This window comes from Artemia franciscana, chromosome 13 (genome assembly GCF_032884065.1).
Source record: "Artemia franciscana chromosome 13, ASM3288406v1, whole genome shotgun sequence".
Classification (NCBI taxonomy): Eukaryota; Metazoa; Arthropoda; class Branchiopoda; order Anostraca; family Artemiidae; genus Artemia; species Artemia franciscana.
The window spans coordinates 4,045,137-4,059,967 of NC_088875.1; the positions used below are offsets into that span (position 1 = coordinate 4,045,137).

Sequence of the window (14,831 nt, forward strand, 5' to 3'; positions counted from 1 at the left end):
AGTTCAACTTTGATATTGGATGAATTTGAAACAAATATAATAAAAATAAAGCAGAAAAAAAAACTGAAGTCAACCAGGTTTCAGGTTATGTAAGAATTAACATTTTGAAATAATCAACTAATTTGTAATGAGTAATAAACTTGTACTTTTTATAAACTTATACGATTATTTATACTTTTTTGTTTTTGCCACTATATGCCATAGCAAAGGACAAAAAAAACAACAACAACACAGTTTTCCAACCAAGGACAATCTTTTATTTGTCCATAATTGGTAAATACAAGAGTTTAGAATTTCTTGAAAGCTTTCTTTGAAGCGGTGGCTTTGGCTACCTTCAATACATTAAATCTGACAGTCTTACTCAGGGGCCGGCACTCACCAACTGTGGCCACATCTCCAAGGGCAACATCCCTAAAAAAAATTATATATATTAACTTGGAAAATAAGTCAATCGAGAGAGGGGGAGGGGAGAAAGAAAGAGAGAACAAGAAAGAGAAAAAACGCACCAAAAATACATTTATTTACATTTTTGTCACGTGTTCACGAGTCGGACAAAAATTTTGGGGGGAGGGGTCAAATCTCTAGCCCCCTGGATACAGCTATACAGCTTTTTTCCGTATCAATAGTGAGGAGCGTCACATATTTGGGGTGTCTCTATTCTTACCGTATTTTTCCTATTAACAAAAAGCAACTGTTTGATCAATTATTAAAATCAACATCATTAAAAAAAAGATAATACAAAAAATATGGAAAATTACAGAATAAGCCAATAAAAAAACGATTCATTAAATATATGAAGATTAATATATGATTAAAATATATGATTAATATATTCATTAAATAACGATTCATTAATATATGAAGTATGATCGAAATGGACAGATCGTGTTGAAGCAGAGATAATAAAATATTAAAACTTATGGGCCACCAGAAAGACTGAACTCTTAATTTTAATTAAAACTGGAAGTTTTTAGATTTTAAGGCTAAAATCTTGAACTTTTTTATCGTCACGATCATTTTTTTATTTCTACGGGGCGGGGGGGGGGCAGGAATTATTGTACAAAAATATTGTTGTTTAGGCAATTTTGTTGATTTTTGACTTTTTTAAAGAAAATACAAGAGGGCATTTTTTTTTAACCTAGGGGGAGGGCAATTGTACCCCACACCCATACTTGCCGCCACTTATTTCAGGTTTCCTGTCTATTTATTATCCGTCTAATAATTGTTAGCTTGGACCTTTATTTACACAAACTGCTGGCGGAAACAAGTCCTTATATAAAATGACTGGAATTATACCCTAACAACGGATTTTCAAGCCCGAATTACACTAGTGAGAAGCTGGCTTTACTGTTTCTTTGCAAATCAAAAGAATGCAAAGTGAGTTTGAGTGGCTACAGTCGCCACTCAAACAAGTGAATTTCAAAGAATTTCGAACAGTCACAATGAAATTAAGACACACACACACACGAAAAAAAATTACTGGATCTAAGAAAATATGAAATGAATTTGTGTTGTTATACTGCAAGCCTACAACCTAACTATGATTGGCTGGCAGCCTGTTATTGTGTGGCATTGGCCAATCTATTAACCTAGCTAAATCGTCAGTGCTGATTTCCTCTTTTCGTAATTATTTCCTCTTTGAAGGATACGGGAAAGCTCCTTATTAACTACGTTGAAAATTAACAATATGCTGCTTATGCCAGTTTAGTGTATTCACAAGCTAGTTCATAGTGCTAACTTTTAGCAAAGCTGTTCAATAGTGTGACCCCCCCCCCACATTCTGTATCTAATTTTATTCTAGGGTACATTATCAGGTCATATTTCACTCAGCATATCATATTTAAAGACTGTTAAGCACCTTCTCCAAATCTCAACCTGGTTAAAAAATTCTATGTTGCCAGAAGTTTCAGGATCTTGGTGTCCCTCTTTGCTGGGGATTCAATGTTTTGCAGTTTAATAAACCATCCGTCTGCACGTCCATGGAAGGCGTTCCAGCACGTCCGTTGAAAACGTCTCTGCACGTCTGTGCAAGAAGTTCTCATTTAAAGATGATCTTATTATGTATTTGATGTATGTGTAACAGTATTGTGCAGTATATTTAGTTTCCTTTTATTTCTTTTTTCATATATGCTCCATCATTTTTCTGGTTACATGATGAGTAATAAAAGTAAGTTCATCCACAAGAGTTTATATTCACTTTTTCCCTCTACATACCTTGTACAAATAAACTCCTTTTTCTAAACTGTCAACGCTTCACAAGCCATTGAATATTATTATAAATATAAAATAACAATAATAAGAAATACGAAAATAATAATAAAAATAAAATAATCTTTATTCGTTCCCTTTATCACACTGCAACAACATATCGTCAAAAAGAGGTATCATCATCGTCAAAACGTCATATCATTAAACAAAAGCACAAAAAGATAACGCCAAAATATACGAATGATGAGCTATCACCTCGACTTCAGGACTCTGTTATTGTAACACCTGACGTAGTAGGGCACGAAGGAGTTTAAAAATATTATCTCCGAGTGTGTATGCGGATATTCTAATAGGTTTTCTTCCCTCTTTCAGAATTGCAAACCTTGTTTTATGTGCGCGAGTCTCTGAAGTAAACGGAGGCAGAATATCTCGGTGTGTTGAGGACTTGAGGATGTCAGCTCCAAACTTCATCAGCATTTCATGCCTCCTTTCATTCAGGGTTGGGAGCTTGAGTTTGCTCAAGCTTTGTTCATAGTTTTTGTAATTTGACCCAAGAATTATTTTGCAGGTTCTCTTCTGAATTGTTTCCAGTTGGTTTCTGTGTTTCTCTTTAAGCAACGGGGGTCAGAAGGGACTGCCATACATTATTATGGGCATGACACAAGTTTTATAGCACGAAAGAAGGAGTTGCTTTGTCATTCGAAACCTTCCGAGATTTGCAAAGGCTTTTAGAAAACCAGCTGCTTTTGCTGTGATCTGGCTAATGTGATCTCCAAACGAGAGATCGTCACTTAATGTGAAGCCAAGTATTTTTACTGATCTTTGTTTGGATGGGTACAAGTTCGTCTATGCTCTTCTTCAGGAAGTTGACACACATTACACAGCTTTTCTCGAGGCTTAGCTGGAGCTCCACTTGATCAGCTTGATGTTGAAGCTCTGCAACCAGTGTTATGAGTTGACTGGATTTTAGTGACAGGAAGTGCAGCAGGCTTAGTGAAAGATCATCAGCAAACTTATACTCTGTTTGTGTTGCCTCATCAGTCGGTTGATGACTATCACATATAAGATGGGACCTAACTTGCTTCCCTGAAATACTCCACATCTGATGTCTTGGAAGTTGGATGTTTCCCCGTTTTCAAGTTGTACACATTATTGACGACCAGAAGGGAAACTTCCGATGGTACATAAGAGAAACTGCGAGACTTTCAGGGCACAGACTTCTTTGACTACAGTCTCATGATCAAGCAGATCGAAAGCCTTCACGAAATCAGAAATGATTATTTCAGCAAGGGCCTCAGGATCTTCTAGGTGTTCTAATAGATCACGCATTAATCTGAACAAATAATATGTTGTGTCCTCGACGAAAACCGAACTGTATAGGCTCGGTTTGTGTTCTACTTCTGCTAGTAGCCACTGTAAAAAAAAAAAAAAAAAAAAAAAAAAAAAAAAAAAAAAAAAAAAAAAAAAAAATCTTCGAAGACTATTGAAATGGGCGTCTTTGAAACTGACCTGAGACCGGATGGTGAGGTTTTATTTGTAATTGGTATGATAAATGCCTTTTTGAACTTATATGGGAAAATACCTTCCACCAGACACTGGTTATAAACAATAGCCAATGGTGTAGCCAGTAAGGGGGTATACAGTAATTATACCTAAACTATAAAATATAGTAATTATTGTAATACCAGCCCGCTAATCACTGGCCAATAAATGGGTTCACCCAACTACACAACAATGACAAAAAAGCGTGGTTATGCAACATACTATTAAACGCTTTTGAAATGTCACTTCCACACACAAATAGTTGTTTTTTAATGTTATGGTGGTGGTCCAATATTTCTAGAATTATTGCGTGTGCATTTTGAACCCCTACACCACTTCGATAACCCAACTGATGATCCCCACATCATATTTTGTTGATAAATATGGAAGTAATTTTTTTTTCAAATGATTTACTAATAACAGAACAAAGTATTATAGATCTATATGATGAACAATGTGAAGGATCCTTACCCTTCTTGCATATACAAACTACTTTACCTTCACCCATCAAAGAAGGGAAATAATGATGGATTACTATTATTTGATACAACAGCGTAAGATGCTCTAGTAATTTGTAGTACCATACTTAAGGTGCTCTGGGTAACAAACCATCTGGACCTGGGGCCTTCCCACATTTTAGTAGTCTAATTTGAGTCAAAATCGAAGATGGAGAAAAACAAATTAAGTTTTTATACGGGCTCAACGGAGAAAAATGCTTATACAACAATTCACGATAACTCAATTCAGTTGATGGTAGGTTTTTTTTTCATTGATGTTTGCGTCTTTGTTTTTGAAAAGGTGGAACCAGCATACTGAGTTGAACCATTCTCTATAACCAATTCCTATGAGGTACATTTTCAATATGCACAAATCCGGATCCTTAGTTAACATTAATATGTACAATTACGTTTGTTATATCACGTTTATATCAAGTTGTAGTACCTTTTGCTTCTTAATGTAGCATACCGATCGCTTCTTATCTCATGCTACTTGTTTCAGCAGAAAAATATTGGTGAATAATTAAAAGGGAAGCATCAGTTCCTGCTCAACTATCCCTGCAATTTAAAGGAGATGGTACATTTTTTGATAGTATGTTTTGCAATTTGGCAGGTACCCCTGCACCTGTGGCAGGCAACTACCCCTCTTCTGTTTTTTTTTATTCACACTTATTTAACGGCAACTGTGGACATACAATTTATACTTGCTATAAAATATAGTACTATTAATCCAAAAGTCCAAACTATTTGCCTAGATTCACCGAAGGCTTAAGATAAATACTGGTTATAAAAAATTTTCATAGGAATTTGGCTGGAATTAGCTATTCAGTTAGTCCTTTACACGTCTTTAATAAACACTGCTGAGCTATCCAATGTGTTTCCTCGTCACTGTTTGATATAATAATACATAAATATAAAATATATAAATATAAATAAAGGATTATAGATTTCAGTAGACTTACTTAAAGGCAGGTGATAGATGGACAGACATGTTCTTGTGTCGTTTTTCAAATCGGTTGTACTTCTTAACATAATGCAAGTAATCCCTCCTGATAACAATAGTCCTTTGCATCTTCATTTTGATTACAATACCAGTTAAAATTCGCCCTCTGATGAATACATTGCCAGTGAATGGACATTTCTTATCAATATATGTGCCTTCAATGGCCTAAGAAAAAACACAGAGGTTAATTGGTCTCTTTTAAGCATATTGAAGATAGAAAAAAATATTTGGGGGGGGGAGGGGTTAGAGATGGTCGATATTTTTTGCCTGATGTGTGGAGAGAATGATGAAGATTTATTCCATCTTTTTTCCAATTGTGTACGGTTGGTAGGCAAAGTAAACGACAGGATCTTTCATATTTATAGGGAATTAAATGATGGTTTTGCTTTCCATCACTCTTAAATTTTTCCTTCAAAAGGCATGTATAGGCATCTTTCACATTTATAGGGAATTAAATGATGGTTTTGCTTTCCATCACTCTTATTTTTTTTTTTTTTAATGTATGATTTTCACATAGAAAATCAAAGAGGTATCTATTTTTTAGAGGACAAGGATATACCTTAAACATTTAAAAAATGCAAACTTGCAAAAAAAAAAATATCTAAGCTTGCATCTTATATAATTTCAAAAAATGACGTCTTAAAGTTTCACTCTGATTAGCCAAAGATAAAACTTACACTTGAAATTTTAACATTGCCCAACCGAAAAAAATTTAGAATGCACTATAGATGTTAACACATAGTCATGCGTAATTTCATCCAAAACTGCGACAACTTATAGTACCATGACGTTTGTGTAGTAGCCATACTTGTCCAGATTTGACTTTTTACCACATCAGCCTTAGTAGTCAAGAAACGTCATTAATTTGATATAAACAAACGTCATCATTTTAAAAACGCCGTATAGAAGTATGTATGTGTGAATAGGCATGTATGTATGATTCGTATAGGTACATTCAGGCATAGATAGACGTGTATCATATGAAATTTGTATGACAGAAGCATATATTTATGCTTCTATCCCACAAGCAAAGGAAGCAAAGGAAATCTTTATTCGAAAATTCCAACACGAAAAAATTTAATAAAAACTGTTTCTAAAATGTTAATCCCCAATAAGCCCCCTTAGGATCTACATTACCACTTGTTCCATCACTTTTCATTACTGATCAATAGACTATCAATAAATTTTATTTACAGTTCTTCTAAAGTTTAATGAAAATCGAAATTAACAAATTTTTTTTGTAGTTTTAGTATTCGAAAAAACATTATGCTCTTAACTTGGATGGGACTATAACCTCACTGGGGTATAGAAGTTAAATGAGGAGAAAGGACATTTTTGGGGTAGAAGAAGATAATGAAGGGTTTGTCAAGGTTTTGGAAAATGGAAATTTTATTAGTATAAAAAATACTTATGGATCCGTGTGGGTATGGTGCATAAAGAAAAATTTTGGAATAGTTGTATTTTTTATTTATTTGTTTATATTCTATTATGTTCTTTGCCATGGTCCGGCTGGGTTTTTTTTTTTGCAAGTAATCATAACAAAACCATCCGTCATGCAAAAGTCTTGAAGTGACAATAGTAACTTAAAAAATATCAAAAAAAAACTATTTGTGATGTTGGCTTTGTCACCAAATTTGGTGTTCCCGTTTTAAATTATATAATACAATACAATATGGAAATTAAACCAATATCAATCTAAGAAACTGAATGTCAATTATAGAAACCTGGATATCCATTTACAAAAATGTATAAGCAATAAAAACCTTAAGTAACAAATAATAAGTAGATAATAATAGAGTGATTAAATCAATCAATCAATCAATCTATTAATACTAAAAGAAAAACTATTACAACAGTAAAGCGATTACTAGGCCCAAGAATCTTTGCTTGTAATGGACCACAGAAAACAAGAATAAAGTACTTCTTTGGTAGATGATGGGAATAAATTTACTGTTTTTTGCCAGGATCTAGCTTTATGCCTATTAATGAGGATGTCACTAGGAGACAATTGTACTTTTGGGAGACACTGCCAGCCCCCGCCCCCTAGATACGCTCAAGCACATGGTCTACTGCAAATATAGAAATATACATTTCAGAAACACAGCTCTGTAACTGAGCACAATCCAAATTTTTAAATTAAAAGCTTAAAGATTTTTTTTTTGTAACAGAGCTAAACTAAATTGCTAATCATTTTCAATCCAAATTTTTAAATTAAAAGCTTAAAGAATTTTTTTGTAACTGAGCTAAACTAAATTCTATTTGATGATCTATTTGATGACTAATTAGGATAGACTTTGGTCTCTGTTCCCCCCACCATCTCATGGTACTATGGTTTCTACTTTTACTCAAACACCAAGGCCATGGCTGGTTTGGCTTGCCCCTTTCCCACATGAATGCAGTAGTGATACATCTGTATGGTCTACTCATTATGTGAAGTCGTCCTAGCCGAGTGGGTAGTGCACTAGGCTTTAGACCCTTTGTTTGTGAGGACAGGGGTTTGAGTCCTGGTTTTGCTGCGTATTTTGGGTATCAATGGGGGTCAGTGGCGTGGCTATAAGCTCAGCCAAAGTCAACCCAGCTCTAAATGGGTACCTGGAGAAATCTGGGGTAGATAAACAGGAAGGGTGTGCAAAAGCAGAGGATGGATGGCCCCCACTCCAATTCCTGGCTGAAGGGCCATGAAACAGAAATCAGCACCACCAGTAGGGATTGTTGAATCCAATGCTGTATTCATTACAATGTATACAATGTATTCATTACAAACGGTTATTAGATTTTAAAGAATAACAACAATTTTATGGAATGATACTAAAACAACTTTATCTTTAAACATCTTGTTCAAAGTTGTGCTTAATGAACGATTTAGATGTTTGAGGTTTTGTTTGAAAATAAACACACTTCAACTACAAGATACATTAATATCATAAACTAAAATATCCTCCATTAAACATCCAGGAAATATTAACATTTTAAAATTATAAGCACTAAAATAACTAGTAAATTAAAATGTATTCGTTTTTTTTATATTTAAAATATCATATACTCAAGGGTTTGATTTTTTTGGAGGGGGGGGGGAAGTATTCCTACCAGTAATTTTGCCTGGGGCTTCAAAAACTCTTGAACAAGCCCAACAAAACACTTTTGTTCTAAAAATAGCAACTAGAGTTCATTATATGTGTTTTTCTCATATTTTTATGCTGTTTAGTAGCACGTTTTAAACTATTTAATCTAGTCTTTTGTCCAAGACCATAGGGATAAAATGGCATTTATGAAGATTAAGAGCCAAGCAATATTTCTCTGGAGGAAAAAACACTTATGGAACACACACCTAAGCCCTTTCTGTTGCTAATATGCATCAATAGCCAAGACTATTCAACATAAACACCAAAAACAAGAAGAGCAATAGGGAATTTTTTATGACAGTGGGAAACAAATTAGAATGAATATTTCGGCTCTATGTCCAAGGGCCATGCTCAGCAATACAAATAAGTAAAAAACAACTTACAAGAGGATAAAATCAATAAAACTAAAATGTACAATTTTTCAAAACAGTCCCAGCATCCTTACCTCAGCAAAGTTCAACCTGAAGTAAGCTGAGGTAAGGATGCTGGGACTGTTTTGAAAAACTGCTCATTTTAGTTTTATTGATTTTATCCTCTTGTAAGTTGTTTTTTTTCTTATTTGTATTGCTGAAGATGGCCCTTGGACATAGAGCCCAAATATTCATTCTAATTTGTTTCCCACTGTCTTAAATAGTTCCCTATTGTTCTTCTTGTTTTTGGTGTTTGTGATGGAAAGGCAGTGTGGTCTTTGTTGTTATTTACTATTCAACATCACCTGTTTGAAATCCAAAAGTCAACAACAACCTCCTCTGAGCTTAAAGAAACACCAAAAAATTGGGATTTTGGGACAATACACTGTTGCTAAAATCAGACCTCCCAGCAGAGGAAGAGAGATGGTTTTTCAAGAGAATGATTCACTTCTTATGATGTCTCAAAATGTTGTAAAAGATGTGTTTAAAACAATAAGAAGAAGGGGATGGTCCTACTGCAAGACACACAGGGGTACCTGCTCATTATTTTCTCTTAAATTGCAGGGACAAGGTAGAAGCACCAAAATTGGCTTTCTTTCCCCCTTTTGAAGAATAAAAATCAATGCCAAGAAGGAGCATCAACCAACTTCAAAGCCACAAGGACCACAAATGATGCAAGACCAAGGGCTTCCTGCTTAAAAAGTAGATTTGTAATTTATTTTAGCAAAACTGATAAGGCAGTATAACCTAAAAAGTAGTCACAGGGACCACAAATGATGTAAGACCAAGGGCTTCCTGCTTAAAAAGTAGATTCTTAATTTATTTTAGCAAAACTGATAAGGCAGTATAACCTAAAAAGTAGCCACAAGGACCACAAATGATACAAGACCAAAGACTTCCTGCTTAAAAAGTAGATTCATAATTTATTTTAGCAAAACTGATAAGGCAGTATAATATAAAAAGTAATCTAAAATCTAAAAAGCAGGCAGGTTTTTGAAGTCAAAACAAATCACAATTTCTAATAGTACTTACATCCCTGGGTGTTTTAAATCCAAGGCCAACATTTTTGTAATACCTCAAAGACTTCTTTTTGCCTCCAGCCTTCCTGGCCAAAAAGACAGTGGGTTGTTTCTGAAAAGCTTTCTCAGTCTGCAAAAAGAATTAAAATAAATGAACAAAGAAGGTAGAAAATAAAATTAAGCAGATGTTATCTTCAGCTAGTGCCTAATTCAAGCCTTAAAAACGTTATGAGGCATCCAATGCTATCCTCAAGAAAAACTTCCCAATATGCATGTATGCATTTATAATGCCCAGTGCCATCTTGCAGGGGGGGGGGAGAAAAACAATCCCTAGAGTTTGACCTTGAATTTAGAGGTGGGAGATAGGAAGACATGTCTCAAAAAACCATGAAGTTATTATACTGCAGGCAAATTCATTTTCAAACTCATAGAAGCTATAATACTGAAACATAAATCAAAACCTGTATACATACTGAAACATAATTCACAAAGAATATCAACATGTTAATCTTCTTTCTTACCCATTTTTTGCTTGCTATGAGTCATGTATTTTTTTATTACTTGTGACAGAAAAGAAACTATTCTGTTCATTATTCAAATTAGGGGTTTGTTTGGAACTGGGCTTTAAAATTATATACATACAAGATTTTTGGCAATGTTCCATAGCTTAATTTCAAAACTTAGGAATGCATTTTAAGTTTGTCCATCTACACCAGCTTGATTCCAAGTCCAAAAAAGCTAATTCTGACTTCTCTCCTATCTCTATAACATTACTAAATGGTCATTATAGGTACATTTTTAAAAATCCAAGTTTCATTGATTTCTTCTTCAAAATTCTAACATTTTTCAACTTTGTCCACTCTTATCTTTCAACAATGACAGCATTCATTTTGGTGAAGCTGAAAATAGCAGGGTATTTGTTATCTTGAAAATAAACTTTAATTTGGGAATTCTTGGAAATGATTTTGAAGCCTAAACATATGATGGGAATGTTCTTTTGAACTTACTGAAGTAGAATCTCAAGGCATCTGAGGATTAGTTTTTTTCAATTTTAGATACATTGTTAAAAATTCTTTCAAGTATTTAAATTGAAATTTAATATTGAAATTGGGCCTCATTTGTGCAGGCAGATCTGTTTCTGGAAGTTCAAAACAAAAGTATGCCACTCAATGAAAGATCTGGTTCCCTTGGAGGTGGATTCAGCAAAAACTTTCTCAGAGCCTAATTTAGACTTTGAATCTATTCCTAGAATTTCATTTCCTTAATTCACAACTTTTACTCTGGAACTATTCCTGAAAAGAATACATTGACCTAGTTTCATTTCCTAATTGCCAAGAATTTCCCTATTTTTTGTTTTATAAAGGAAAACATGTTGAAGGTAAATAGAAAAAAAAAGAACTTTGAAATCAGTTATACTAATTCAGATTTCTCAGTACTTCCACAGCAATGTTATGGAATTGGGTTTATAGTACACGGTAAACAAAGAGTAGTTGTAGACACTACAAAAATTTCTCAAAGCCTACCTTCAGCTTTGGATCTGTTCCTAAAATTGTGTAATGTAATGTGGCTATTTCTAGCATGCTACCATCTTACCAACACAATATCATTATCATATCTGAATAAAAAGGGTTTCAAAGCTTTTTTTTACAGAAAGTTAAGTTGTTGGGGTAAATGGCTCTAAATGAGTGTTTGAAGAAACCCAGGGAGGGTAAAACAAGAAGGGTGTGCAAAAGCACATTCTGATTGGCTCCAAAGCTCCAAATTGCACTTCCTGACTGAAATGCCAAGAAACAGATATTAGGACTGCTGGTTTTCAGTATAAAGATATTGCTGTTCCTTTACCTTTTTTTTTATTTTGGGGTATTGGTAGGTGGATCACATTTTTTTTTTTTTTTTTACTTATTAAAATCACAAACTTTAGCAGATTTTGATTTTCAGGACATATGCCTTGATTGTCTATAGTTGATTGACAATGGTGTATTCTTAAAATTCAAAAGAGCAACAAAATCAACAAGAGTTGCCAACATGAAAAGTAAAAAATTAGTAAATAGTTAAAGAAGCAAAAAAGAAGTGAAAGTTAAAAGTAAAAAAAATAGGATCATTGTCAGCTTTTTGTTGTGGTCATTCTTCTCAACATAATTTTTTGCTGTTTTGAAATTCACAAAACATATCTTAAGAATAGTAAGAAAACAGCATCACTTTTTTTTTATTCAATTCATGATTAATTTATTTCCCTCAAAATCAAGGAGTATGAGTATATAAAAATACATAAATGAAACTGCAAAAGAAAAACAGAATATTTCAACAAACAAAACAAAGCATTGATTTTAAATTGGCCTAGTAATATAACTGAATAGAATATGTAAGAAGAAAAAGAAAGACAAAATATCAAATATTATTTAAATTATGGATGAGGGGAAAAGAATGGGCATAAAGAGAAAATTTTCAGTCTCAGGATTAATAAAAATGATAAAATAAAACATGATTGACACCTGCTGCATATAGTATATAGTAAGAATGTCAGCCCTTCAAGGGCTCAAAACAGACCATAGTAACCAAAAGTTGAAAAACATGTTTTAAAATACTGGCTAGTAAAAAAATTGCCATTTGTAGCTGATTCAGGAATGCCTAGTCTTAATTGTAAAATGTTATTTCGAAAACAAATTTGCGAAAAATTCTTAAAAATGGATAGAAAAATCTCAGAAATGACATCAGTATTGCAGGGATGGGGTTTTACAGTCTTTTTAAAAATTCCTTTAACTAGGTTTTCAGAATGACATTTGGTAAAATTCTAGTTTAGTGACTTTTGGCTATCTTGGAAAGGGGTTAGGTTAGAAAAATTGAAACTTTCAGGGATGAGTCTAGAGGCTAAAATATGTCCTGGGAAGGTATTTTGAAGTACCTACTTCTACTCCCTCTCCCTCTAGAGGGTCCTGACCTTTAAAAATATGTGTGTTATAAAAGTGAAACCTTGCAAAATAAATCTTATTTTGCATAATATATGTGCAAATATATAGCCCAAATTTGTTTCTAGGCTATTACAGATGTGTGATTTCAAATATCCAATCAATGAAAATAGAAATGATTACAATTCTATGTGTAAATACAAGAATATTTGGGCTGGAATAACTCCATAACAGTGAGTTTGCAGTAGTTTTGTAAGAGAGAAAAGATGTTAAAAAAGTTAAAATGTATCTATTAACAATAGTTTCATGACCCAAAACAATTGTTCAGGAAATACCAACATTGACCTAGCAAAATTGTTTTCAGCTTCACAACTTTGCTCAATCCCAATTTATAAGATTTTAAAGGTATATAGATTCATTTCCTAAATTAAAAAAAAAAACATTGATATGGCTCAGAATTCTACTCAAATAACAAGAATGGCATTTTTGAGAACTAAAGGCAGAGAAAAAGCAACTGGTAACTAAAAATTAAGGTAAAATGTTGTTTTGTCAAAATTTCAATAGACCTGTCATGTAGGCAAATTTCAGGGCACTCTAAGGGAGGAGGAATGGAGGTGGGTACTTTAGAACACCTTCTTGGGATATACTTTAGCCTGTAGACCAATCCCTGAAAGTTCCATTTTCCTAACCTAACCCCTTTTCAAGATAGTCAAAAGTTGCTTAACTAGAATTGTACCTGACATTTTGCTATTAGGACCAAGGATAATAATGATTATCACTCCTAAAACAGGCACGGTTAATGGCAATATTTTCTCACCAGTCAGTTTTTTTTACATGTTTGGCTACTTTGGACTGTTTTGCCTTATGAGCTGTATTAAGGACTCAAAATTGAATTTCCTTCAGAAATGATTACTGAACTTAGAAAGAGCAAAAGAAAAGGCATGATGTGATGCATTCAATTTCATCTTTAGCTAAATTAGACCTAAGTTGAAAACTGGAAATGTACATCCTACACATCACTCTTGTTTCAACCCATGTACCAAAAAATGGAATCAATGGGTGACAAATCAGGAAACAGAGAAAAACATGAAAACATAGCCTATAGTTTGAGCTATATATTTGCACAAAAAGTATAATATACTATAAAGTATAGTGGAATTGCAGCCAAAATATGTTAACTGGCCTATGTTGACTACAATTATTCTGCATATAGCATGTTCAATTATTGTGATTTCTAAGCATGTTTCCTCTTAATATCCTTCTCACTACACACTAGATACCTGTTATGAGATAGACTAAAAAAAGGAAACAACAAATAAGGAAATAGGAGGTTGAGGGGGCATTGTTACAGTCAACTATAATGTTGGAATAAGAGCATAAAATGAGAAATCTAAGTATTCTACACTTTTATTTTACTTAGATGTTTCTTTCTGGACAGCTGCTATTCTACACCTTTGCCCTATTTAGATCTCAGTTAGGGCTTCAGACCCTTAAATTTTAAACCAGCGACTGACCCTTCCAATCGAATTTTATGCCCAAATATGGCGTTCAAACAGATTCTCTTGAACTAATATTAATTTTAGTACCTGATCAGCCATAATTAAAGGAAATTATTTAGAATTTGTACTCTATTTTTCCGGAACAGTAATGATGAAGGAGAAGAAATTGCTGGTGTGTGAAAATTTTTTGAATAATCACAGTATGTCGCTTTATAGCCAAATTCACTAACAATGAAGTTGTAAATTCTTTCACATTAAATTAACTTAAAATCACATTGCCCAGCGAAATAAGCGTTAAATCCTGCAGAATCAATGGTTAGTGACGACGATGGTTTGACGTCTAAACGGCATCCCACTCAATTCGCCACAACTTCGATGACCATTCTCCATCAACAGCTCTTTTAAAGGCAGCAACACTGAGGGTAGTACAGGGATTGCCCTCAGGCCAAGGGTTGTAAGTTATGCCCTGGGGGCATATACAGTTTGTATAGAAAGGATTGTCGTAGATACTTCAGAATGAGCTAATTAAATTGGAAATTTAGATGTTCTAGTGCCTTTTTTAAGATTCAGAGTAATCAGAGGGTGGATGCCCCCCCGCCACGTATTTTCCTGTAATGTATCTGAT

The 14,831-nt window shown here is 33.7% G+C and overlaps 1 protein-coding gene across 1 annotated transcript; it reads right to left on the reverse strand.

The window, feature by feature from the left end:
* Positions 1 to 234: 234 nt before the first annotated feature.
* Positions 235 to 14,415, reverse strand: LOC136034408 (small ribosomal subunit protein uS17-like). Its single transcript, XM_065715574.1, has 4 exons — positions 14,294 to 14,415; positions 9,815 to 9,931; positions 5,210 to 5,415; positions 235 to 411 (listed from the first exon to the last, which is right to left on the reverse strand). The coding sequence occupies exons 1-4, from the start codon at positions 14,303 to 14,305 to the stop codon at positions 288 to 290; spliced, it is 459 nt and encodes a 152-aa protein (XP_065571646.1). The 5' UTR covers positions 14,306 to 14,415; the 3' UTR covers positions 235 to 287.
* Between the last annotated feature and the right edge of the window lie 416 nt (positions 14,416 to 14,831).